At 39.5% G+C, this 27,953-nt stretch overlaps 1 protein-coding gene across 3 annotated transcripts in view; it reads left to right on the forward strand.

Moving 5' to 3' along the window:
• The window catches only part of AFF2 (ALF transcription elongation factor 2), a 348,828-nt gene that overhangs the window by 242,561 nt on the left and 78,314 nt on the right, over positions 1–27,953 (forward strand). For all 3 annotated transcript variants that reach the window (XM_075763452.1, XM_075763453.1, XM_075763454.1), the window contains exons 8-9: positions 8,890–8,941; positions 24,322–24,359. In XM_075763452.1, coding sequence (XP_075619567.1) covers positions 8,890–8,941; positions 24,322–24,359 — 90 coding nt within the window. The remainder of the gene's footprint in view (positions 1–8,889; positions 8,942–24,321; positions 24,360–27,953) is intronic.

A 27,953-nucleotide genomic window follows, 5' to 3' on the forward strand; every position in this document is an offset into this window, starting at 1 on the left:
GCGGTAAGCAGGTGTTTTTCATGTGGAATGTATTGGAAATGAGTATGTATCACAGAAATGGCTCTTGGACTATATATATTGCTCTTGATAAATAGCAGAACCCAAAATGATATCAGCCGTTGCAGTTGATCAGAGGGAAAAATAGTAAAAGCTTTGTGTACACTGGCAGAATTTGGCACACTAAAAAAGGTTGAGTCCTCATTTTTATTCTTCAAAAACTTGAAGAATACAAGTTTTACCCTGGCGTTTATAGAAACTGTTATTAGTCCCTCCCTGTATTTTTCCTGGACCCATACTTTCCTTTGTTCTTGTCTCTCTTTTCTCTCTCTCTTTTTTTTTTTTCCCCTTTTTGCTTCAAAGATACATCATTCTCAGGCCTTGCCAAACAGAGGTATGTTGTACTGAGGAGTGAGGGAGACACAATGAATAGAGATTGCACTTTTCTAGACAGAAGGCATAAACAGTGGTGTTAGTGTTATTAAGGAAAAAACTATCAACTCACCAGCTTGAAACAAAAAGATGCTGCTTTCTTTTTGACTTTTTAAACTACTGTTAAAATATTTTTACCCAATTCTGCTCCCACTCTATTGGAAGTGTTCTTTGGGAGCAGGATTGGACCTCAGTATGGATGTGGAGTTATTGGATATGCTACAGTGTTAATCATGCTAAACATACAGATTTCCATCTACGCTTACAATATACAGATAAAATTTGGCAGTAGGTTTCTCCCTCCTCCCAAAGTTATTGTCTCGGCTTTGATGAAAAACAAAATGTGTGTCAACAGAGCAGTAGTTATAATGCACTTAGTAGCAACTTAATATTTTAGTTGCCTTGAAGAGCTTTTTATACATAGAGATTAATGGATGGCTAGATAAAGAAATTTTTCTACTGAAAGAATTAATTTTGCTTAATCCTTTTGAAATTAAGAGATGATACGGAGAGATGAGTAATGAAGTGCACTCTCTGATTGTGAGGTACCTAATAGATAACCACAGGGGTTACTTCTCTCTCACCAGCTGTAATTACACTAATTACTGATATGGTGCCAGGAACACTAAGGCAGGCAGAGTGTGACAACACGAAATGGAGTGTTTCTTAGCAAGCCATCTTTCTCCATCAGCTGGGCCGGAGGGAGGCTGACCGTGCTATGAGGCTAATGTGTGCCTTCTCCTGCGGGAGGGAAGAGAGTGGGTACTTCTATTGCTCACGGGTTTTTTTGCGGTGAAGACACGAAACTTGACTTCAGTTCTTTCTAAGGGGAGGCAATTTCAGGCCAGAGCTGAGGACTTGATCTATCCTTAAACAAATTAGTCCTATTCAGGCCAGTGAAACTACTCACATGAGTAGAAGCTATGCCTGTGAGTAAGAGTTTGCCAGACTGACCTTATCATTGACAAGAATGTAATGAAAGAAAATGGAGGATGAGGAGAAGGAAAAATTAATAAACTATATTTAAGTATGTATAAAATTCCTGGACAAGTGGCCCTGACTATTAAGGTAAATGGTGCTTGTAAATTCCATTTAATCTTCTGAGATTTTCTTTTACCGTAACTCTTACAGTATCTCAGAGGAAATATTTTAAAGATGACTTGCACATTTCAGCAAAAGAATGAATATCAGGTTTCAAGATTTATCGATGGGATGTTTTAAAACAAAAGATCTTCTTTTTTCCTTTGGAATTACTCTACCATTTATTTTCATTTCCCCATTTTTTTTTGTCCACTGTATTATAAACTTCTCTGGGGAAATCTATTGTTAGATGTTTTCACACACGTAGGCCCTCTTCTTCCCCCTTGATAAATGATAAAATTGTGCTCCAGTGTGTGCAGCACATTCTCAAAATACATCTGAATTCCATTATACAGTTTGTCATTTGCATGATACCTTTTGAGTTACTGCTCTCAGAGAAGTCTTATATACCACAGAGAAATGCACTAGGAAAATGAAAAACAAGTTTGGTATAAAGTCCGTAGGGTAAACTGGCATACATTGTGTTGCACCGATGGCCTTATATCCATGACAGTTCAGGGGTAGGAAACGTTGCACCTCAGTGCTAGTCAATATTCGCATGGACAGTGTTCCCTCCACATAGGTATTGCTGCAAACGAGAGTGTGACAAGGGCTTCGTAGCTCAGGATGGTAACATACAACTTTTTTCACCTCAAAGACATTTATTTCATTCCTGCCTGTTGTAGATTTAAGTCTTATTAAGTATCACAAGTGAAATTTGCTGTAACAGTCTAAGCTGTCTCTTTAATATCGAACAGAACAACTAGTTGTAGCACGTGGTACTCCAATCTAAATCACACAAACCTCCATTTAATATTGTCCTTTTGTATCAGTGGAAGTTTGAAGCAGGAGGGAACTCTTCCCTTGGAGACCATCCACATCCTTGTATGCTTCCTGTACCAGCCACTGCTTCTCCTTATCAGCGCTTTGCTGTGTCGTTTGTGTCACTAGGCACAGTTTCATCCTTACCTTTTCTCTTCAGCCAAATGTAAGCAATACATCCTACCCTGCGAATGGGACAGAAGCATGGTTTGCCCATTGAGGTTGCAAGGACAATGTTACAGATTTACAATGACAAATGGGCTAAATATTTTGAAAAGCAGGAATGTTATAAATATATTCCCATTTTATCAGAGACAAACCTGGCAAGAAAAGAATGGCATGTCTGTATGCTGGTTAACGCTGTTGCCTGTCCTCCTTCCTGCAGAAGCAACACTTGTGTTTGTTGTGATATGACCCAGATGGGATATGCATTTGGTGCATACGTGGTTTGACGTGAGCGAGTTAATTTCCTGGGCAGCTCGGGATTAGGGAATTGCCCAGTGTTCCCTTCGCTGTCTGCTTGCAACCCCCCTTCCCTTTTCTCCATCCTTTTCATTCCCACAAGGCCTTTTTTTACATCTGAGTGGAACTCCAGTGCAATGGTGAATTGATCCCAGAGCAAATTAGAAGTGCAGAACCTGGATCCTATTTAGGATGCCTTTTAAGTGCCTGCACCTTAATGAAGCTGTCTCACCAAACGTCTAACATCTTACTATAAACACAGTGTACTCACATCATGGCCCTACACAACCAGAGCAGGAAGAAATGCATAGTATTCTCAGAAGTTTGCTGGCAATCCAGACCTTATTCACTTGTAAAAAGCATTTAAATATGTTATACTTGAAAACAAAAAAAAAAGAATGTTGAGCTGTGAAAATACTTTACGAAGTTCAGTGTCTTCTGTAAAAATATCTAAAATTGAGTCCTATTGTGATAGTACTTTTTCAGAGAGGAGATTATGTCACATCTTCTAATAAAAGCCATACTTGCTCACACACAGGATCCCAAACCAGCAGGTCTGGTGAGCACAAAACACCTGCTGAACTCAGCAGTAAGGATGGACTACAAGTCCAATGTCAGTGTGCATGCAGCAGTAAGTTTCAGTAACTCCAGACCCCAGAGCTGAGATGATGTTCTGCTGCCTTTGCTCCTCTCACCACTGATGGGTGGGAAAACCTATTTCAGTGACCCCAGAAGTCTCATCAAGTTGCAGATCATCTAGCTGTGCAGCTTTGGCCTCTCAATATGCATGACTTCTCTGAAGCAGTTAAAAAAAATGTGCCTAGACTTGTATTTTAACTGAGTAACTCATGCTGTAACAACTGCTTGGAGGGGCTGGAGGGACTCCATGACTCACTCGTGCTGAACATGGAGAGGAAAAAGGTATGATGGGACTTGCGTAATCTTTTGACTGTCTGTTAAGAGAACAGATACAGAGGGGTTTCTGATTACGTTTGAACTGGGTTATTATCATGGCATATTTTTTTAATGATTTTTTTGGAAAATGTGTGAAGAGTCAAAGAGAGAAGATAAAAATTTATCTTGCTATCCCAAAATCACCATAAACTCTTATAAAAATAGCTCATTTTGATTTTGGTCCATGTCATCATCTTCTGAGGTCCAATAAAAGTTGAAGGCTCCTAAAAATAATATTTTGTTGTTACTATTTCTAGTGAGACTTTTACAGAACTCATCCTAATAAAGCCTTCATTCAGCCATTTGTCGAGTTAAATTTGTAATGTAGGAACAATCTGCTTCGGGAGCTGATTCATCCCTGGAGGAAGTGGGTATTGTAGTCAGTCAGTGAGATTGCCCCTACTTACACCACAGATAAATGTGTTGCTTTGTCCTGACATTTCTGCTTTGCAATAATTTCATATTCCAAATTATAAACCTCTGAAAATTGTAGATTATAATGAATGTGCTGACACAACTTCTACTGTTACAGTAAATGGCATTGCTCTAATAATGAAATAAAAAATCCTACTTAATCCCACTCTTTCCCTAAAGTGGTGTTTTGCATTAGCTATGGATGAAAAGACAAACAAGTACATGTATATTCAATAATAATGTCAGCTGGGTCAGAGAAGAATAGGAAATAAAATGAATTCATAACACCTCTGGAGATAGCTTTCTGATACAGGCAGTTTTCTCTTTGATTTGCCCTCATTGATGGTATTCATTGTAACTTTAACATATCCACCAAATTGGCCTTTATTAATAGCTGGCCTGATCTTCATAACAAATATACTCTGTAATCTCCAGTCTGGGTGTTTCTGAGGTTAACAATTACATAGAGCAGAACAGATCATATGCGTATTTACAGGGATCTCATTCAGGAGGGCCTAATTTCACGTTCAGACCATCCAGATGGTGTTTGAGAGAGCTGTAGATACAGAGCTCTTGTGTCTCAGGGCTTTGAAGCTGAAATGGGTTACCTCTCTAGGTATGATAGTGGAATAGTCACCTTGGATTAAGGTTGCTGGCAATCTTAAAAAGCCTTTATTGGGCTTTGAATGTGATCAGATGCTACTTGCTTATAAATGAGAGTTAATAGAAACATTAAACAGTACAGGCTACTGTGACCCATGTCTTCAGAATATTAAGCACATTTTAAAATGGTGGAAGACCATCTAGTCCTCTGCTTTCTGTAAAATATTGCCTCTTCCAACCAATATCCTCTGGGAGCAGGTTATTTGAACTCTTCAGCATTCCGCTTTCATTTGCACATACTGTGTATTTTTAATTTATTCCCTCACTTCTCTGGCTACCATATATATATTGTTGATACGTACTTAGTTTCTCTTTAATTATTCCATCTGCCAGGAGAGTGTGATGCATTTTAGAATCTGTGTGGTTTAGTTGTTTAACCTTTGAGTTTTGTAACTGAATGGGATGACATATTCTTCATTTAGCAGAACAGGCTAAGAAGAATTATATACTCCAAGTGATAAGCTTGGAACTGCTAAAGAAGTACCAAAATCCAATTTTTTTTCTCTCTCTAGTCATCTAAACATCCATTAGTCTCTTGAAGGGAACTCATAAATCCTGCAAATTTAGTTTATCTGAAACTAACTCTAACAGTTGTCCTTCCTACTAATCATGTTTTATATCCATTTTATATTTTTCAATATTCAATAAACATGTCTTGTGCTTACTGTACTTGTTAGAAAGTGTCTGCAGTATAGGCTGTATGAGGACAGTTATTAATCAGCCATTTCAGATGGCTGTTTGGTTAGTTTAGTAAGTGTATTCATTTATCTTTTTTATGTTTTCTTCTTTGTTCTTTCCATTTATCCGGTATGGAATTTCCTTTGTCCTTTTTGGTTTATTTCTACCAGAATATGTCAAAAAGGAATTTAATATGTAACAAATGAAAAAAAAAAAAGCGATAGCTGGAAAGAAAAAAACACACCACCCTTTGGGCTTCATTCATTAAAAGATCCTTTGCATTATGTCATAGATCTGCATTAAAAAATAATAATAGAGCACATTATCTAGCACTGCTGCTTTAAAGCAGTAGATAATTTACACATTAAAGTGAGATGTAGGTTTAAAAGTAGGAGTGTAGGATTGAATTAGAGTTACGAGTCCGAATGATATAGTCCTGTGTGAAGATGGTCTCGGTTTCCTGGGGGTGTTGTCCTTCTGGCATGTAATGAGACTTGCAGATAACAATCTGGGGCTGTGGATAGATGGAGGTACAGCGATACGCTGAGCGTAGCACAGCAAGTAATGACACAGGGGAAACGAATGTGTCTGCTAGATAAACAACTTTACAAGTTCCTGTTCATCACCAAAGTCCAGACCTCTACAGATTAATATTTCCTGAAGAATTCTGTAGTGGGGTTGCGTGGCAAGGTTTTGGTAGCGGGGGCAGGGGCTGCAGGGGTGGCTTCTGTGAGAAGATGCCAGAAGCTTCCCCTATGTCCAACAGAGCTAATGCCAGCTGGCTCCAAGATGGACCTGCCCCTGGCCAAGGCCCAGCCCATCAGCAACGGTGGTAGCACCTCTGGGATAATATAGTTTAGGAAGGGGAAAAACTGCTGCGCAACAGCAGCCGGAGAGGGGAGTGAGAAGATGTGAGAGGAACAACTCTGCAGACACCAAGGTCAGTGCAGAAGGAGGGGGAGGAGGTGCTCCAGGCACTGGAGCAGAGATTCCCCTGCAGCCCATGGTGAAGACCATGGTGAAGCAGGCTGTCCCCCTGCAGCCCATGGAGGATGATGGGGAGCAGAGATTCCACCTGCATCCCATGGAGGACCCCCATGCGGGAGCAGGTGGAGGCACCTGAAGGAGGCTGTGACCCCGTGGGAAGCCCACACTGGAGCAGGCTCCTGGCAGGACCTGTGGCCCCATGGGGAGAGGAGCCCACACCAGAGCAGGTTTGCTGACAGGACTTGTGACCCCATGGGGGACCCACGCTGGAGCAGTCTGTTCCTGAAGGTCTGCACCCCGTGGGAGAGACCCACGCTGGAGCAGTTCGTGAAGGACTGTAGCCCGTGGGAAGGACTCATGTTGGAGAAGGTCGTGAAGGACTGTCTGCTGTGGGAGGGACCCCACACTGGAGCAGGGGCAGAGTGTGAGGAGTCCTCCCCCTGAGGAGGAAGGAGCAGCAGAGACAACGTGTGATGAACTGACCACAACCCCCATTCCTCGTCCCCCTGTGCTGCTGGAGGGGAGGAGGTGGAGAAATCAGGAGTGAAGTTGAGCCCAGGAAGAAGGGATGGGGGGTGGGGGGAAGGTGTTTTAAGATTTGGTTTTATTTCTCATTATCCTACTCTGATTTGATTGCTAATAAATTAAACTAATTTTCCCAAGCCAAGTCTGTTTTGCCTGTGACAATAGTTGGTGAGTGATCTCCCTGTCCTTCTCTCCACCCACGAGCCTCTCGTTGTCTTTTCTCTCCCCGTCCAGCTGAGGAGGGCAGTGACAGAGCGGCTTGGTGGGCACCTGGCATCCAGCCAGGGTCAACCTGCCGTAAATTCTTACTTTTAGAAGATTCTTTATCCATGCTACAGTCTTACTTTTATGGGTTCACATATTACAGGGAGGCATCTGCCATTTATCAAGACGTTAATGACTAGTAGTTATGTGTCCAGATACTTTGTAACCACTGAGCTGCCCGACAACAGAGGTCACCGAAAGACAGATGACTTACAAACTGGTTTAAAGATCTCCTTGCACTTTCTCTTTTTAAGAGCACCAGCAGGGCTTCGAACCTTCTGATATTTTCACATTGGGATTATTGTCCTCTCTTTAAAATTCCTTACACCAGCAGGCTTCCATGATTTACTAGTAGTCTTCAAACAAAAAAAAAACTTCCTAACAGAACATCCATTGATTGCTACAGTTATTTAAAGGCTAACAATAAAAAATCATAGACTTCAGTCTCCATCAAGGCAGAAAGGAAACAGTGACTGCAATTTGCAAGTCTCCTGCTGTGGGTAAAGGACCTCGGGCTGGGAGAAAGGAAGCTCGGCAATTTTAGTGGCTGTCACAGCGGATCTGGGTGAGACATGCCGATTTGTTCATACGTCATCCTGTGATAAGAGAATTTGTCAAGGTGAAAAGATGGGTGTGAGGTAGAAGTGTGCCCAAAGGGATACCAGCTTTGAGGAGGACCACCATATAAAAGCGTGAATATATGGGAAGCTGTACAGGAATGTTTTTGGTGGCTGCTAGTCATGTGTCTCTAGGTAGACAGACCTCAAAAGAAGAGACCTTTTCTGCAAAGATGTAACAGCAGATAATTTGGTTTCTTACCCCACGTGTTTTGCCATACCCATACCATTACCAAAACAAAGTACTATAGAATGAGTGTTAATATAGTAATATGCACTATTCAACTCTCTCTTCTGCCAAAGGAAAGGAAGGAGGCATTGGGGCAGCCACATCTTTTAGGAGTTTCTTTCTCCTTTAACCAAGGGCAGGGAGCAGCGATGGGAGATCTCCCTGTATTAAAAAAATAAATAAATAAAATAAATATGGGGATATGAATTAGCAGATTCCTAGCTTGGAAAACATTGGTTCTGCCTTTAGATACTAACAACTGTGAGGTCCCATCAAACCTCAAGCAAGCACCTCCTTTTCTTGCTGTTGTCCACTCTGCATTCTCAGTTTGATGAGGTGGGGATTGATACTGGCCTCAAAGAAGATCAGTGATGTCCTAGATCAAGAACAAAACATGGAGGACTTTTTCTCAGTTTTTAACAGTCTCAGAGCTGAATTTCCCTTCCACCTTCCGATTTAGAAATACACATAGGTGTATATGGACTAATCACTGAGACAATGTGCAGATAAAAGAGGACACGAAAGAGGAGCTGACTGCCAAACTTCATGATGGATGAGTCTGAAAGTCATTTGTTCTTACCTAGCATCACACAGAAGGACTAATACATACACACATGGAGTATTCATCAGTTTACTTATCACAGATCTGATTTTGCTGTTGTTGAAAGGGATTTTTTCCTCTGACTTTCCTGAAGGGTAGATTCATCCCATTGTATATGAAGTTAATTCATTAAATGTAATTCGGTATTGTCTCTTCTTTTTCAGAATGCTTGAGGATGATCTGAAACTCAGCAGTGATGAAGATGACAATGAACAGGTAAATACATCTAATATAAGTGCATAGACCACATGCTTGCATGTTGGTTTACTATATTTGCATCAAAAGCATTTTGGGCTGCAGAATCCATTAGCCTAAATCTTGCTTGTGGATAGAATCTCTGTGGGAGGAAACTTATTCTTAAATAGGAATGCATTTTGTCAGTTTTGCTGAATTAACTTTGTGAAGTGGATTAAACTAGACCAAAACGTGACTTACTAGCCTTGGAATAAGAAACCACACATGGCATCACCCAGGAATAGCTAATGGGTGTAACAGCCAGCACTTGTTTCACAATCAATTTCTGCAATTGCTGACCTTTTTGGAAGTGGATGTAAAATGTCCACATCAGACCACTATCACAACTGCAGTGTTGGTTTGCACTTTGCTATTCATTTCTACAGTTGCACCCGAGAAGATCGGGTCTGTAAGTTTTGTACCAGTCAGTGAGTAAAGGGCTGGGAGTCCATAGTTAGTAATCCAGTGATTCCTATTTGCAAGAGGGAAAATCCTCGGTGTGTAGCTATAAATCAATACTGAAAGTCTCTCAACCTCCTTGGGACGTTAATGAAGAATCATTTTCAGAAAACTGGCTCATGTCATTCTCTATCCTTCCCACTTTATAAATATTTATGGATAATGCTGGGAAATAAAGCTGGTGAAATTTATATTCTCAATATTCTTATCAGAAAAAAGAAGAGACTTTGGGTTAAATTCATCTTTCATGTTACTTTATATATGCAGTAGGTTCAAATGTATAAACGTCTGCAATAGAGAGGAAGGCAATGCTATAATTCAGCATAAGATCATCTGTTCAGCCTGGGAAATGTTAATTATAAGTTGATCTTTCTTACTTATTTTTAAACCACCTAAATGCTCTCCTTCAACGTACCTAATCTGTCCTTCAGGTTCATGCCCGGAAAGATTTACCTTCTGGTGTCAGTTGACCCCTTAGTCATACAAGTCAGTATTTTTTAGCACTGAGATAGACTTGCACTCTTATCTGAAGCCAAAGGATCAAAAGCCTGCACTTGTGCAACGTGCTGTTGTACAAACACGGTGGCTTATGAAACCAGCAGGTTTCCTGATGTATTGGAGTAGTCCTGTAAAATGACATTATGATACTGAGATGCCCAAAATCAAAATATATTATCAGTAGGAGTTACTTTTGTTTTCCTACAGTAGTAGTTTTCTAGTGATTTAAATAGAATTATTCCAAATTTACACAATTTACACTGCTAAGATGAAATGATGTCCCACTTATCCAAAGGCAGCGTCATGCTCGTGAACATGCTCCCAGTCGCGTTGCTCCCAGTTCAGGGGCTACAACTGGAGCCCTTGTGAGGTGGTGACGTGCCTGAGCTGTAGAAAGCCTCAGACTGCACCAAAACTCAATGCGACTTCCCATTAATACCATTCACTGCGTAAGCTGCAGACAAGAGAAAGGACCGCTCATGTAGTTTCTCAAAATCTTACAGTACATCATAGAAAATGTTTTTCCTTTTGGCAGTGTGAGCTTCATCTCACTCTAAGTGATTAGAATTGATTCAAATCTCCTAAGCTCTCCCAAATATCTTCTTAAGAAACAGAAGAATTATGGTCTGAATATTTAGGGTTTCCAAACATGAACACTTGCAATCGTGTAAAAAATGAACTGTGTGGACAGGAAGCACGCTGAGCATATTTCTTAAATGCCCTGTACTTCAAGGGAAACCTTCACCTTTCCTGTGTACCCCACATATGTACATTTGCATCTCTTTTATTTGCATTACAAATAGAGAGTATAGACAAAGTTATACACATTATAGGAAAGAATCCTGCACCTTTTTAGGTTTATTGAATGAATGACTGTATGTCTGTCCTTTAAGTTTTTGTCACACACTGCATCTCAGACTAAGGCCTTGCGAAGCTGAGCAGCACAGCTCTGCTGCATCGCTCACACATTACGCTGGCAGCACCTTCACACTTTGGCAGCTTCTGCTGTATCTCTTTAGAGAGGGGATGGGAAATGGAAAGAAAGGTGGATCTGGCCCACTGGTCAGATACATAAACATCAACAAAGTCACTGCAATGGTTTTTGGCTGCAAAATATTTTTCCTAGAAGTATATAAAATATTAATTCGTGAGGGACAGACAGGCAATTACAGTATGTGAACTTTGTAATGTTGATTGTTCAGCAATGGAGCCAAAGGTTAGAAAAATACTTTTTTTTTATAAACATAAAGATTTTGCAGTCAAATGACCATTGTAATTCAGCTGTATACACATGCGCATTCTGACAGGGAGAGAAAAGATTAAAACTCTCAGCTCAAAACCTTTCCAACAGTTTTTGCAACATTTCTATAAGGAAGTGGAATCATTGTCTTTACAATCTTTCTGATATTTGGGTTTTTTGTTTTTTGTTTTTTTTTTTTTTTTTTTTTTTTTTTGCTATAAGCTTGCAGTCAGTGCGGAGCATGAGCTGGTATTTACTCATTTTTATTAATAAAAACACAGTATGTAAAAATCAAGTTTGTTATCTTTCTCTCTACTCATATTTCAAGGAAATTGAAATTATTTGAGAACAGTGGTTGGTAGGGAGCCCTAGGATTTGTCCTTTGAGAATTGCTAGGGACCCTTAAATCTTCACACAGCAGGGGCTATAGTGACACTGATCCATAAATGAACCTTGATCTCAACTTCTAGAGAATGTCTATAGTGTGTGGAGAGAGTTTGATCTATCAGCCTGTCTTCTGAGACTACCAGTAGTCCATTTGTCATGGTGGAAGAGTGTTAGAAGCTTGTCTGCAAGAAACAAAGCTCTTCTGTCTTATTCTCTCACTCCTATGAATGAGCACACTTATTTCTGGCCTGCATTGCATTTATTTAGAGGTCTATGGACCTCGTGCTCTTTCGGGTGTTAAACATCTCCTTCCTTTTCTCCCCACTGCTGAGGAGAAACCCAACACACATGATAGCTCTAGTCAGTCATATAATTAAGAAGTTGAGCCTGATTTCTGGATAACTACCAGGTTGAAGTCAGTAGAAGGTATTTATTCTATAGATAGTGTTAGCAAGGCTGTTACTGAACGTGCTGCCCACTTTTAGCATTCACTTTTCAAACAGGACTTTGAATAACTGGAGATTGTTCCTGAGAGTTATAAACATGATCTGGAGAACCCTTCTTAATATAAGTGTTCAGTCTTTTTTGGTTCGGCCAAAAAGAGTTAAGGCACACGTGATGATGGCCTAGCAATGTATCACCAAGATTCCTGAAAGGAGGCTAAACACTTCAGTTTCACCCCAGAGGGCTTAAGAGGCTTCAGCGAGAGCTGACTGGAAATCCAAACTACTAGTGCCAAACTACTGCAAATTGCATAGAAACCTCGTGGTTTCCCTCTGCTTTTAGACTTCTGACAGTTGTGGGCTTGATGCAGAAGTTGCTGAGAGAATTTCTTTGGACTGTGACGTGCAAGAAGTCCAATGAGATGTCCATCGCAGGTCCCTTCAGACTTCAGATCTGTAAAGCTTTGGACCGTATTGATCTTTGCAACAGAGTGGGAGGCAAGTTGCAAGTTACTCCACTCCAGCTACAAACTCCCGTTATCATTTTTTGGGCCTCACTTGGAGATACCGCAGTTATTATCGCCTACATCTAGCACACATAAACACACCCCACAGTATCTTCAGTGTAGAGGCTTTGGAGCTGTCCATATGACACGTGCTTTGTCCCATAGACAAAATGCTGATTCTTATTGCGGTGTGATTTGGGATTAAAGACACAGAGAAAACGATGGGTTAGATCTGGAATCAATTTTCATTTACAGCTGAGAAGCAGTTATTGATGCTCTGCTCACAGTTCAATAAAAGATCTAAAGATATAGACCTTGTGTTTCTCTTTCAATATAAGCAGCATAATCAGTCTCAAATGTTTTTACAAAGAAAATTGTATTGACAGTTTTATTAAAATTGCTGTCTTTAAAGTTTTAAGTTATCCACAATTTGACCTACTTGAATGGTTTTTAATATGCACACTGACCAACCCAATAGATTTTTATGTCACATATTTATAATACCAAGTACACATCTGTTTAACGTATTATTTGAGAGATATTGTTACATTTAAGCATTGCCTGGATTGTAAACTCCTGTAGTATCGGCACGGACTGGAACATTGGCGTGTGTGTCAGTATTGCATTCAGAAGTCCTACTGTATTTTTAGATTGGCTACGAGAGATACAGTCAAGGCAGATGACAGACATGTTGTTAGTAAAACCATTAGATGACAAGGCATTTCAGAGGTGCTAATGTTAACACTCTTCTGTGAGGAAGGACAGAGTTTTTAGATGGCTTTATTACTCTGTTAAAAAAATACATCAGAAATTAGGAAGAGTAGTGAAGATTTTTAATTAGTAGCTCAGTTCAGCTAAAATAGCTTAGATAAAACACAGGTTAGTATTTTTGTTCTTTAAGGCACCTCTGTATAATTCAAATTAGCTTTGAGCTCCGAGGCATCCAGATGAGTTGTGCCTGGATACAGTATTTTAAGTAGCTGTAGTGTACCCAATTTTCTTTAACCAGCTCCTCTTTGTTCTTCTGCCTAAGGAATAGTCCCATTAACCTTTGAAACGCGTACTTAATTTAAAGCACGTTGCTAGCGTTCTGTGTGGTTTTGAACCAAAGAAACTTTGATACTAGTTACAGACCTGCTCCATTTTCAGTATTTATGTATATAGTGGTTTTGGCAGAACAAATCAATAAGATGTTTTTCTTTTATATTTGATTTTTTTTTCCTCCTTTCCTTAATGATTGCCGCTTTATTGCCACTTCTCTGATAACCATACAAACTCAAGACATGCATATAATCCATGGCCCTGCTCTATCGCTTGTATTTTACAAACATAATTCTTTTTCGCTAGGTTAGTATTAGGTAATTACATACAAAATGTTTGACTTTCTAGCTGAGTCTAATAAGGTGATCAGGCATCGGCTGAGCTTTGAATTCTTATAACGCGTACTGAGCTTTCAAAGCCTTTAGTCAAGTTAATTTTTTTTAAAAGTTTATGAAATTCTAAGACGCAGTATGCCTTCATCATATTGTGTAAACACTTTTTAAAGTGGAACAGTGACCATTTTCCTTGTAACAATAGATATCCTTTCCTGTTGTAATTTTCCCTGTTTTTTTAAGCTGGATCCTGAACAAGCTGTTTACCTCCCCAAGGTTTCTCTACATTTCCATTTACTTTGTTATCAGCAGAAAGTCTGAAGAACAGCTCTTCAGTAATGACATCAATACTGCACACACAGCGAGAGAGGTCATCTTGTCAAAGCTATAGAAAAATCAGATGGATTAGGATGAAACTAGGTGCAAAATAACTTTGATAGAGTCTTTTAATGTAAACAGTTTATCTGTCATTGGGTTCCATTGAAATCCCAGAGTGATGCAGCATCAGTTGTAGCCACAGCAGCATGTGCTTTGATAAAGAACCCACATTCCAGTGTTTAAGATCTACAGTCATGTTTAATAATTGTAGGGAAGTGTTTTCATTAAGCTATTAATGAAAACAGAAGCTATTAGGGGATAATACAGTCATTCTCCAACCTTGTCAGTCTATAACCATGAAAAATCCTTTCATGAAGATGTGTCTCTTCTTGCTACCTCAGTCCATTTTAATTGATATTCAAATTATTTTATTCTGCACAACACTAGTTGAATAAACCATATATCATCAACTGCGTAAAATGACTACTCCGGCTTCTGTTAGACAAATCTTTGGTAATAAGAGATTTGATGGCTGACATGTCTAAGGTCATAATTCACATGGTAATGAAGTAGGTTCATCTCATATATTTGTTTATTATCAGCTTTCAGTAACCACTCTGAGATCTGGGCTGAGCTTGCTGCAGTTATGCGCGAAAAGACATGGCACACCACTAAAATACAGTGTTATCAAAAGCTTTTAACTTGTTCAAATTCACAGAATCTCATGTAATTGTTTCCGTGCGCGTTGTTATTGTGGAGGTCATCCATCAGTGAGGAAGGGGATTAATACAACCCTCAGGACAAATGGTTGCTGTCGAGTGCACAGTACAACGACAGATCAACAACGAGTTTGCCCCTGCAGGTTGCAGCCATGCTCTTACCTGGGCTCGGGGGCAGCAGCTGCCTGGACCAGCACAGGAGCTGGAGGAGCCCTGTCCCTCCCACTGACTTGCCTTTTCCATGGGTTGCCTGGTACGCACTGGCAGCTCAGTGTCGCAAAAACCCACCACCACAGTAGAGGAAATAATACAGGGAAAGGAGATACTGGCAGGCAGGCAGCCCTAACAAAAGGGGGAATTAAATGCCTTAGTTGAAAAGATGGCTGAATACAGCTGCAAGAAGTCTCTCCTCACTTCCCCACAAGTAAGCAGGCACTTCAGAGCCCCTCAGCGCTCTCTTAACCAGGTGCTTCTCTTGGGCTCCATTTTTCATGCCACCAGCCTGAAGCAGCCAGGCTCTGTCAGCCATACCATAAGACATCATTCACCTGAAAGAGAAGCCTTAAAAATACCTGATGCCTCCATCACTAATTAAATAGAGGTGGAAAGGCAAGTTGTTCCTCAGTACAGCTGTAAGGACCAGATGCTGGAGATCTGCCAGCCTTTTTGGGGTGGGAGGGAGGAGGGAGATGCAGCTTTCAGTCCACAGGACAGGTCACGTACTCTGTGTACTCTTTATTATAAGCATGGAGGAAAAATATATTTCCCCAGGGCCTCTTACTTTGTATGCCACTTATGCAAAACCCTGTATTGTTTTGGCAGCAAGCAGAGGCAGCAGTAGGTGAGATAATTGATTGACACCAGCATTGTTGTTGTGAAGAGAAAAGCCAGACTTGACCATACTGTCCTATAAAAATAAGTCTGAAGTCTGTGATATCTGCAGGCCATCTCAGTGTTCAACACTCACTAATCCGACCACATAGGAAACATTTATCTCCCTTTTCTCTTCAAAAGGAGAGTGTGATTTTTATCACGTGTGCCTTGTGAGGCATTTTGGTAAAGAAAGTGTTCTGGCTTTCTTACGCTGGCCATCTGCAGTGTCACTCTTTTGTAAAAGCCCGAGCAAACGTCTGTGAACTTCAAAATCTAAATTCTTGGGAGTTTTTCACACCAGTAGAGGATAGTGCTAGTGCTGGCTTTGAGACTGGGGGATGCTGCAAAAGTCTGAACAGAGAGACTCATAGGCGGCCAGAACAAGCGTAAAGTAGGTGATGAAAAGGGCATGATAAATCCAGTAATTAGCTTCTGTCAGCCAGAATAAGGGGGAAGAAGTGAAAGTTGATCTCCCCTGGAGGTATTCCAGAAGGAGAACAGTAATGAGAACTAAACACCTTAATTTTTCTTACGATGAATGCATCTGCCACTGCAAGGTTTGCTGGGGTTGGAAGTGCTCCATTCTGTGCCGGCAGGATGAATCTTCCCAGAACAGACCTTCTGCCCGCTCACAGGGACAGGTCAGGACCACAGTGTGACAGTGCAATTGATTTGAGCGGGGTGTTCTCACAGAGAGTGTGCCTGCTTTACAAAATTGCTGATTTCATGGCAATGCTATTAAGTATATTTTTTGGAGCTGTGCAATTTAGTAATTGGCTAAGTCATCGGAACAATGTACTAAACCAGACCAAGGTCAGCAAAGAGTTATTTCATGTGTGTTTACCTCTGTTACCTCTGCTGCCTGTTTGCAATAGAGTTAACATTCAGTATAGATGTAATGCTCAGTATAAATTAAAATCCTTAAAGGCTTTAGTCCTGCACAGGTAATAAATGGGCAGCATGAACAACAGCAACATCAATTCACATCTTCCCGCACTGCCACTGCTGGTACTCTTTGACTCTGCCCTTTTGCTTCTCAAGTCTAGGGAACTATTCATTGATTTGGAGCAGAGAAGAGACTAAGGATAGGTTGGACTCCTGAAGGAATGAGGTAAAGGCCTTTGCCACAAAGGAAATCTAAGGGCGTAATCTGCAAATGAGCTGGGGAAACAGGCTCTTTCCAAGGTGTCTGCCTATCCTCCTTTGCATTTTGATGCAGCAAGTTATAACTTGTGTGAACACTGCGAAAGTGACAATCGGATATTGCACACTAAAAGTACACCTCATTATAAGACCTCAGAATGTCGGCACTGTTCAGGTAAGTTTCAGGGATGGAGATACAAAGAATTAGTCTCCTTTTGCTGGAACTGGGAAGCTGAGGAATACACAGGTTGTGGACACTGCAGCTGCACAATGAGGTCATGGGAAATTCTTTGAATCTAGCCTTTTGCTGCTGATTTCTTGAGGGAAGCTTAGAGAAGACTTTTTGTTTCTCTTATAAATGTTTCTTGACCTTTTCTCTGTTTCTTTTGCCTCCTCAAGATTTTTAATCATGATTAACATGTTGAAATGCAGCTATGGAGTAAACCCAACAAGTAATGGATTTTTTTTTTGTCTATTAGCCATCTGGAGGGTTGAACCAAACACACATTTTAGAAGAATCATCAGAAAATAAAACAATGGCAAATATTGAGTTTTATTAGCTAAATGTTATGTATTTTCACAACAAGATTATCATTCGCTAAGCCTAGGTCATTTGTAATGAATTTGTAACAAGTTATTTGCTAGGAATTGACGAGTCAAACCAGAATTTCAATTTAGAATTTTTTTCTTAAATGTGAACCATTCAGTACAATTTTCCCAACTCTTCCTGCCACCAGGGCTGTATATTTGTTTTTCAAATAAAGCGATTCTTATGAAATACCAGGTGTCGCTCTAGCCAGGAGTTCTGTTCTCTGCCACAGAACTCTGCAATGACCAAGTCAATTGGTATTGTCAGAGCATTTAAATCTACTAGACCTCAGGAGACATTGATTAGCATTTGTAAAGCAATTTGAAAATGTTTTGTAGGACTACAAAAGTTGAATCAGTAGAATTTGTAATGTCATACTACAATTTCTCCTTTGTTGGATGAAGGAGTCAAAATTGGTACAATTAGCAACTTCTCATCAAAAGCATTATTGAAAGAGTCCATCCTATATCGAAATTATTGGGGAAGGAAGGCACTGTTTCAAGCCTCTTCTGTCAAGGTACCTTGGTACTAAAGTCCAGGCTGTGCCTAAATTAAGTGTAATGTTGTGTGAGTTATCTTTGAGAAAACTCTGTTCACTGACAGATCGCCATAACAGTTTGTATTGTAAAGTTCACCAAAGACATGGAGGAAACTGAAGCCTGTGCCACAAAAGCAACAATGTTCATAGTACCCACACTAGCTTATTTAAAACCAGCTCAGGTATGTCTACACAAGCAACAAGCACCCCTCAGATTGTAGCACACACTCAGTGTGTTTAGCTCTTTTCTCTGATTCTTAAAAAAATATGGAATAGTTCTTCAAGAAAGGGAAGGGGCCACATTTTTCATTGCACTCTTCCTTAGCTTGATTTCCACCACTGGCCTGATGAGAACATAGGGATTTGGAAAAAAATGCTGACAGAAGCCCAAATATATCTGTATTGTTGCTCAATTAAAAGCAGTTCACTTACATCAAAGCTGAAGGTGACTTCTTAAACCACAGACAGACTGGTTTAGATTTGGTCACTTAAACTCTGTTTTTCATTTTACCCAGCTTCCACTGCACCAACTGAAATTAAATTTCCAGTATTTCAAGTATTCTTGAGCATCTCTCTGTGAAGCCATGAAGGTTACTGCATTGCTCAAAGCCATGATGAGAAGCTCTCTGTGGTTCATACACAGCGAGAGTTCAATGAACCATTCTGATTTGTAGATACCACATGCTTGGTGACTTGATATTTCAAAAAATGGATCTTAGCTGATCCATCCCACATGTTTGGCTTCTGAAGGAAAAATACTCATTTTTTAAAAATACAACATGATAAGGAGAGTGTCTTCTCCATTGTTTTTGATCCTAGATACAGTAACATCGGGCTTTTTGTCCTCGAGGTGAGACTCACCCGGAACATCACACACAGAATCTCAAATACAGGGTTGCCAACTTCATGTCAAAGGCAATTAGCAAGAAAAAAATACAATATCTCCTCTGTTGACATTAGGGGACAGGTAGAGGAGAATGTAACCAATGAAGTAAAGAAGGAAAAAAAGAGGAACAGGGGACACATATTTATGCATGTATCATCACATACTAGTCCTTCAGCCCTTGGGTTTGGGCTTTCTGATTCCCAGTACAATTCTGGATGGTTTGTTTGCTGCACACTATGTTCTCCTCCTCTACGGGAAGTCATAGTTAGCACCAAGTGTATCATTGCAGAATCAGAGTACAGTACAGTTCAGTCGATAAGTAGTGGGTTTAGTTTGTTACTTACGATCACAGGTAAGGCATTCTGTATAAATAAGAGCATGGTATAACTTCCAAGACAAATTATAATCTATGAAGATATATGTGTGTGTGTATATATATATATATATATATAACTCAACTAACATGGAAAGTTGGTTTTATTGGATTGTTGAATTGAGTCTCCAAGGTGTCTCTTCTATACCTACAGGAGAGGAGAACAGCATGGTGGGTTGTAAATTTGTGTTGAGTCGCTTAGCTATTCACCCAAGCATACAGAGCTGGTTAGAAGCTGGGAGGTTGACCTAAGTTAGATTTTCAGCAGCTCATGGAAAAGTTAAATCACGAAGACCTTGCTGCTTCTGCCAACACATTCAATGGCATCGAAGTGCCATCTGTCTCACCCTAGAGACTCTTTGAGGCTCAGCAATTGCCTTCTTAAGAGGCTGATCAGTGCTTCTGGATCAAGAGGGTGAGGACACATTCTTAAAAAATACTTTTTGTCTAATCTCACTTTTTTGAAATCAAATACTTTCCCTTGAAAATCTTGGATTTTCAGTTATGCAATTAAAAATGCATATTTTGTTTGGATACCAGACACTTCCCCTGTAACACTTGACCAAAAATCTAATTTGCCTTCTGCAGATGCCAATTATTTTACTTCGATGTTTTTGAACTGACTCTTGTCAGTTCATTCTCCTCAGGTCTTTGTGATGTAGGAAGGTTGTACTGACTGAAGTACTTTTTCTGGTTCTTTTTATCCAAAAGCCAGTCCAGTAATTGACAGTGATGAAGAAAAGCATCGTTTTTCACATTTTGCTATCCTTCTGCGCAATCTAGAAGCAATTTGTGCTTATTCCCATGATTAATCTTTTGTGTAATAGTTAAGTACCTGCTAACAAAATAAGTTTATGCGTATGTCCACACTGCAGATCAAGTAAGGCATAGTGCAGGTGGTTCTTGAACTAATGCTAAAACAACTAGCGCCAAAATCAGATGTAATGCAGCATAAGAGGTAAGAGTCATTCACAGTTACAAAAGTTATAGGAAAACATCCCCAGGCAAATACTCTTTGATGGATGATCCTCTGTATTTTACTGCTTTTCATGTATTCTTCATCTTCTTCCTTCTTATCCAACCCTAGAGTCAGGTGTTAGAATAAGGTCTTAGAGAGCAGAGGCACAATTATGGCAAGGCCATAATTGTAAAAAAAGAAATCAGAAGGAAATTACAAATTAAAGTGGAATGATTGTCTAGTTCACTCTGGCTTCCATTTTCTAATCATCCTAAATTATTTTAATGCCTGTTTTCAAGCTCAAAATTAGCAAAGGTCCCATGATGTAATTCTCCTAACACCCATTGAATATTACATTAAACCAGTCGAATTTCATTCCAATCTTCTGCAGCATCATCTCCCACTCAGGGCACATGCATAATGGTTTAGGGACTTCCTACCTGCTCTGTTTCTCGATAGTACTTTTAATATATGAAGTTTAGGAATAGTTGTGGAGTTAAAACCAGTTTCTTACTTGTAAAGGCCTAGGCATATAAGATAAAAAATATAACTCTTAAAACAAGTTTGTCTTTGAAATATCTTAAATTAATAATCAAAAGCTCGCATCACAACTAAAATCAGTCATGAAGATGAGAAACAGGAATTATTAACGGAGTAGCGAGGCTGATGGATGCTCAATGAGATCATTTTGTTCAAAGATTAAAGGCGATGAACACTGAAATAGTTGAGGAGGATGGCTATGAACACATCTGACTAGAGCTGCTAAATTCAGTAATGATCAAAAGTTAATTATCAAAGCAGAGAGAACTACTCAACACAGACAATTTGAGTCAATAGCTAAGCAGCCCAGAAAAAAAGTAATTTGGAAGAAGTATTTTCCTATAATGAAGTTATATAAAAGACGTACATTTCAAAGAAACCTGCCTAAAACAAGATTGTATTCTTCCTGATCAGAGAAAAATAATTAGCTCTAATTGACAGACCTGCTGCACACCAAATATTTTCAAACAATATGTTTCTGCATCAAAGCTTAATGTGTAGAGTTACTCAATGTCACTTTGATTTTGCCTTCCTTTATCTTCTGCCACTGGGCATGCTCATGATATCGCAACAAATATGCTTTGAAAAATGAATGAGCAACACCTACAAGATAAATAAAAGCAGAAGGCCAGATCCTGCAATTCCTTCTTGGATGGAATCCCTGACGTGCATTCTGTGGTGTATTTAACATCACCGTGGTCCCACTCAGAGGCAAACTGAATCATTTGTAATAGGAAATGACCAGTTGCTTGATTATCCAACATTAAACTAGGCTGGCACGTAGATAAACCTGAGCATTTGCAACATTTATTTAAAACTCTTTATGACTGAGGATGTCTGTGAAGGACACTGTCCCTCTAGCATGTGCCTTTTCTTAAGAGTTAGGAAAGAGCCGTCGCCCAGTAAGAAAGGGAAAAAATGTGGAAATTCTCCATGTAAAAGTCTAAAGAAAGATATGTGCTAGAATGTTCATGGTCAAAGAAAATAAAATAAATCTATAATTCATTCTTCCTAAAGCTACCACATTTCTTTCAGGGTAAACAGTTGCCATCAACGTAGCTAAGTAGTCAAAAATCAAACATCCAGTTTAGACTCTAGTCTTTAATATTCTATGACTTTGACATTGCCAGTTCTCACTCCCTGAAATATCTTCATTTTCTTTAATCTTTCATGTAAACAGTTTAGCTCACACCATCACACACATGCTCTCCAGAATATCTTCTGCTTTACTTTGTATTAGAATTGACTGCATTTTTATTATTTACTTGTGATCCTAGACACTCTCCACTCTTCTGTTTTCTTTTCTTTATCGGTATTTTGATATCAGTTTTTGTGTAGTGATTTGTGAATAATTCAGGGGAAAAAAATCTGATTAAGATGCAAGGTTCACATGCTCGAACTCAGAATTGTTATAGTCTGGCTATATACTATATAGAAGGGTCGAGCAAAATATCACTGTACAGTCAAAAAACCCTCTGCTATTGTGGAAGGCTGTTTATGAGCTTTAAAAATAATTTTAGTTCCCTGCAGGATGGGACTGAAACTTGGCATTTAGTGGGAGGCTTGGGAAACTGAAATGCCATTTTTGATGGTATTATAATCCATTTTAAATGAAGCATTTGTGTGTTGTTACATGTAGTTTACTACTCAGAAAGGTTTCTCAATAACATGCTTCTGACTCTGCATTTGCACATGGTAGCTGAAAAAGGGAGATTTGGGAGAATACCATTGGAAAGAGGCACAACTCACATTATCTCACTAATGAGGCAGGGACCCCATTTCATCATAGGCTTGTTTGAGAGGACATAATTAGGTTTCAGTCGGTAACACTTGTGCAATCTTAAGTTTAGCATTTCCTGAGGTTTAAGTGTTTTATTTAGCAACCCCACTGTACAATTAATATAATTGTTTCTTATCATGCATTCATTGATTTATTCTTTAGATGGAAAACATAATCCAAATGAAATAAACGCATTTTTCTTCGCACACTGGGAACCAGCCCAGAAGATTGCTGTTGCCTCATCTCAGCTCTCACAAGCTCTAATTCTTGCTCTGAAATTTTAAACTCATTATTAGGGAATTTAAACACAGATTTTATCTTTGCTATGATTGGAGGCAAAAGTGCCAAAACAGTAGGTATTTTGAAACTAGCCCCATTGTAGAGCCCAAAGGAAAACTCCTTCTGGCAGAATTTGGAACCCAGTTGTGCAGATCCCAGGGGTTTCAAAAGTTAGTCAGTTTTCATAAAGGATTTAATTCCTTAAGGATATATGTGAGCATTTTTCAGGACTGCTAATATTAGCAGTTCCTATGTGGGAACCATTTTATTCCCATCCCTAAGCACAGCAGAGGTTAAAGTTGCTCACCAAAACCCTTCTCTTCAATTTTGGTAGGCTTTATAAAAATATCTCGGAAGGTAATTAAGCACTAAAACTTTCCTTACTATAATAGGTTTATGGATCAGTTGTCTTAATTCTGCCTTTCACCGCTATCCGTGCTTGTAATCTCACTAACCATCTGACCGCTTTCCTCATTTAAATCTATTACAGCCTGGTTCTGCAAACGCTAGGAGGAATTCTCTGAAATGACACGACAACACTAGTTTATCTGAAGGTGATATTTCAAGCCCTCTTGAGTTAAAAGGTTATTTACCTAGTCTGAAAAAAATCAGAGGGAGGATGCAAGGTTGGTTCAGATTACGTAATTATGCCACAGAAGCATTAAAACAAAAAAATCTCCGCTAAAATCTCAAGCAGCTTAACCAGCGTGATAGACTGGCGCGGCTCTGCCATCGGTGCCCCCAGCTGTGTTGCTTAGCAACATTTTAATTCAAGAAGAATCGAAGGAGATGAAATCCCCGTGGAGAGGGAAACAGAAATAAGAGGGCCGTTGACAGATGATCTGAGTTGTTTCTTCTAATATACTGTGAAGATCACTGGCTCTTTTCATGAATGATAAATGGACTGTACACAGATCAATGGGTTCAGCAATAAACTGGAACCAGGCTCCATGTCTGAGGTGGTGCAGGCCGAGAGGCCCAAAGATTTACTCATTTAGATGATTTGGAGTGTGTTTTCTCAAAGGTTTCACAAGAGGAAATTGATCTGAACATTTGGTCATCCCGTGCCCTTTTCTGTTGTTGGCGAATAAAAACTGTTTTGGAAACGGAGTCCATTCTTCCCTTTATTTTTTCCTGTTGTTGTTCTCGTTCCAGATATGGACAGATAGCTTGTGACAAAGGGGCCAGACCTCAGAGCTGGAAATGAAGTAATCGCCCTGAATGAGTGGTTCCTAAACACTTGTGGCCATTAAAAATAACCGAACCACACCGATAGCACAAACCGGGGCAGAAGTATTTCAAACCTGTAGCGCTCTTTGCAAGGGTCCGGCCTCGGTTGTCGTGGGGTGCCTGGGTGCGCGCTTCTGAAGAGCGTCCGCAGGTCAATGTTGCTTGCGGCTTGGTTGTGCTTTGGTGTGTTGCTTAACTGTTTGTTTCCCCCACCCCTCTTCTGTTTACAGGCTGCTGAAAAGACAAAATTGAGAAACATTCCTGTAAAGTAAGTTATTTTAATATCTGTTTGAAAATGCAAGTTTAATGAAGTTGTTGTATACAATCACTAAAAAGACTAGGACAGTAAGAAGGGCGATGAAAGAGATAATAGAATTCAAGTTGCCCCTAATCGTAGCTATAAAAAGGTCAGTATCATTGAAGAAAGTGTTCGATTTCTCATGTGTCCCTAATGATTGCACTCCCCAAGTTTCATCCAGTTTCTATAAATTAATGTGTTGTCTATGAATAGCTGCCAAATAATATCACAATCATACTCAATACATAGTGCTCCTAGCCTTGGGGAGGTTTGTACATGCTAAAAAGATTATGATTTTTAATTGCAATCCTTGAGAAGGTCTGACAGGGGGGAAATAACTAGGAATGTGCCAAATGATTTCTAGACACATGGGAATATTTTGCACCTATGTATCAAGCCTTTGCCATCCTGTTGATTAAGAGCTCTTTCTCACTCCGTGTGTGTGTCTCTCTCACACCATACACACACGTATGTTTCTGCTCTTTACAGTAGGGCTCTGTGAAGGATGAGCAAGCTACCAGGGAGCAATTTCCAGGGCATTTTATGAGAAGTCCTTAAATCTTAGGGCACTAGCAGCAACACTCAACCATATATCATTGAATTAAGAAAGTTGCTATATAGATGTTCTGGCTCTTTGAGAAAAGGCATTTTCAGTTAAAGCTACCAACAATCAGTGATTCTGTTTAAATAATGAAGACTCCAGTCTTAATAGGCTCTTATGTACCAAGAAAACACATATTTTTATCTTCAGTAGGTGATCATTGCAGTTTAACTGTATATTTCTGTTACAGACAGAAAATGTTCTTATTTTCATAGCAGTTGGTGATCATGCTGGCTTTCGGACTGGAGTGGTTTTGTATTTGTAAGAGCATGCACTGACAGGACTCACAAATCATTGTGTTTTAGCACACATAATAAAAGAATACAGTTCTACTTCTCACTTGGCTTCCATCATGTATAGTCATTTACACCTTATAAAGCGAACGCAAAATGTGTACGAACACTCCTTGGAGTGATTAGGCAAGATGCAAGATAGTCATAAATCACTCTTGCTTTACGTTTCATTCAATCTGATAAAAATTAGAAATGGAATCCAGCAGGGACCTGATAGCACACGAAACTTCTAATAAGACAAGGGACCTTTATTGCCTATAGGGCTAGTTCAAATGCAGTGCAAGCTGAATTAAAGTCATTGTTAGCTGGTGGTTGTTAAATAGAGAGTGTGAAATGAGCTGTGTTTTCACTTCACATTCTAGAGGAGCCAGGAGTTGTAAGGTAGTGAGAGTCCTGGGGAACAACTCCAAAATAATCATTTATCATTCATTCACTTTTTTTTTTTAATATTTTGAGTCAAATTCTCAGGAATGGCTCAACTGAATTGAGTTTTCCCACATATAACAGAGATATTGAGCCTTGCGGTCATTAAACAGAATGTATGTGACACTGATGGCCAATTAATCTACCAGAAAGATTTGGGAGTGGGGGGGAGGGAGGGAGGGCGATTTAGGTTAAATCATTCCTTTATGGGACTTGAGTAAGTGTAACATTTTGGAACGGAAGAAGGCCAGATGGACAGTCTCGCTCTTTCCACCTACATGTGCATATTTCACCCTGTCATGTTTCCCCCAACTGGTTGTTTAACTTCTCTTTGACTACGTTCCTGGTGGCAGCTTCAATTAGTACCCTAGGGAATCCATTATACATATTAATTACACTCTGCATAACAAAACAGCTGAAAAATCTGCCTAGTAGTTTTCAGTGACATGTAACTATTTAAGGTACCTGTATACAATTATGATTGTATGCTAAAATATTACCTCTCAGGGCAAAAGTAAGAAGAGTGTCTTTAAGATAGCAGTAGTAGATATGGATTGCATTTATATAAGCGTCACAGCCACGCTTAGTACAGCTCAGGCTTGTCTAGCTTTTAGGCATTGCTTTTGTAGCTCTCAAATGTCAGAGAGAATTTCACTTGAATTTTAATGTTCTTCAGCTATGCAAAATAAAGTTAGTAGCTTCCATTGTCATAAGGGCTGAAAGCTGTACAGATTCCTTCTACCATATGTGACTTATCACATACATTTTTAAAAACACATTTCTGTTATTAAGACATATGTGATAGTACTCTTCTGCAAATGTGAATTGCTTTTGGCTAAAAGCCATGCACTAATAAGTTGAGTTGAATCTAACTGCATTTGACATCTGTTACAATATATATTTTTTTACATATATAAATATATATATAAAATATTCGCAGTTGTCATTAGCATAAAAAATGTCCTTGTTTTTATGTTGTGCTGACATAGTTCTTGTGTCCCAAAACTGGAATCAGAAATCACTCCCTTTTAAAGACTGTGGTTTATACAGAGTCCTTGGACAGGGCCTAATAGTGCCACTATTTAATGTATTAGTTTAGGAGCATGACGAAGATTTCTGTAGAAATGGTCTATTTACTTTTCACTGCTCAGTTTATTAATGTTGCTGGTTTAATGTTCAGGAGGAAGTTTACTGTTCTTTTTTGTTCTGTTGAATCCCTCCAGCACGCAACACTTATGGAGGGAAAAAAACAAGGAAGTTTCTTTACTACAGTTCAGTAAGGCAGCCAAGCAGCTGGTTTCTTAATGTCCAAGTGTCTATAGGTGCTTAGACTAACTGGTGTGAACTTCCTGATGGCCAAGGTACATGCAGGTGGCATTTGGCTCCTTCAGAATGTTTGGACTCAGTTCCATGTTGCTCGTAGTGTGCACAAGACACAACACATCCATAGGAACTCATCTTTATGTTTTGGTAGCATCATCTGACATAATATTACTATAAATAAGCACACAGAATATAGCTAAGAGGTCTCTGTGTCTGCAGAACTGATTTCTTTATGGTGCAGTTACTTTTCCAAAAACAAGATCCTTTTCTGACTGTATGTGGCACCAAGGTGGCCCCTATAACTGCATAATCCTTTACATTTAACTTATTTATCCTCTCCTTGTCATATAAGGAGCACTTGCTTTCTCCCGTTGGTTTTATCCATGTTTACATTGTGAGTCTCTAGTAGAAAAGGAATTTCGTGGATGCAAGGTCCTAGATATTTTTTACTTACCCTGCTTTTCCTATCCCTGAGTCTGAAAGAGGTAAGACTTAAACAAGTTTACCCACTGGAGAGTTTACAATTTCTAAAGAGCTGTTAGATGAGAAATGGTTTTGAAGTAGGACACATCCAGAGGAAATAATCTTCTATATACCCTGTGATGTGATGTGATGGAAGAGAGGGAGAACAGCAATATCATTAAAATTCAACAGCAGCTTTGTTCTGAATCCTAATTGATGATCACTCTTCCCAAATTTTTTCCAGACTTGAGTAGGCAATGGGAGCCCACATCAGCATAAAGCCTAGAGGAATCATGTTCACAGAATCATAGAATCATAGCATCATAGAATTGTTTTGGTTAGAAAAGACTATTTAGATCAAGTCCAGCCATTAACCTAGCACTGCCAAGTCCAACCACTAAACCATGTCCCTAAGCACCACATCTGCACGTTGTCTAAATACCTTCAGGGATGGTGACTCAA

The sequence above is a fragment of the Balearica regulorum genome, chromosome 11 (assembly GCF_011004875.1).
Source record: "Balearica regulorum gibbericeps isolate bBalReg1 chromosome 11, bBalReg1.pri, whole genome shotgun sequence".
NCBI lineage: Eukaryota > Metazoa > Chordata > Aves > Gruiformes > Gruidae > Balearica > Balearica regulorum.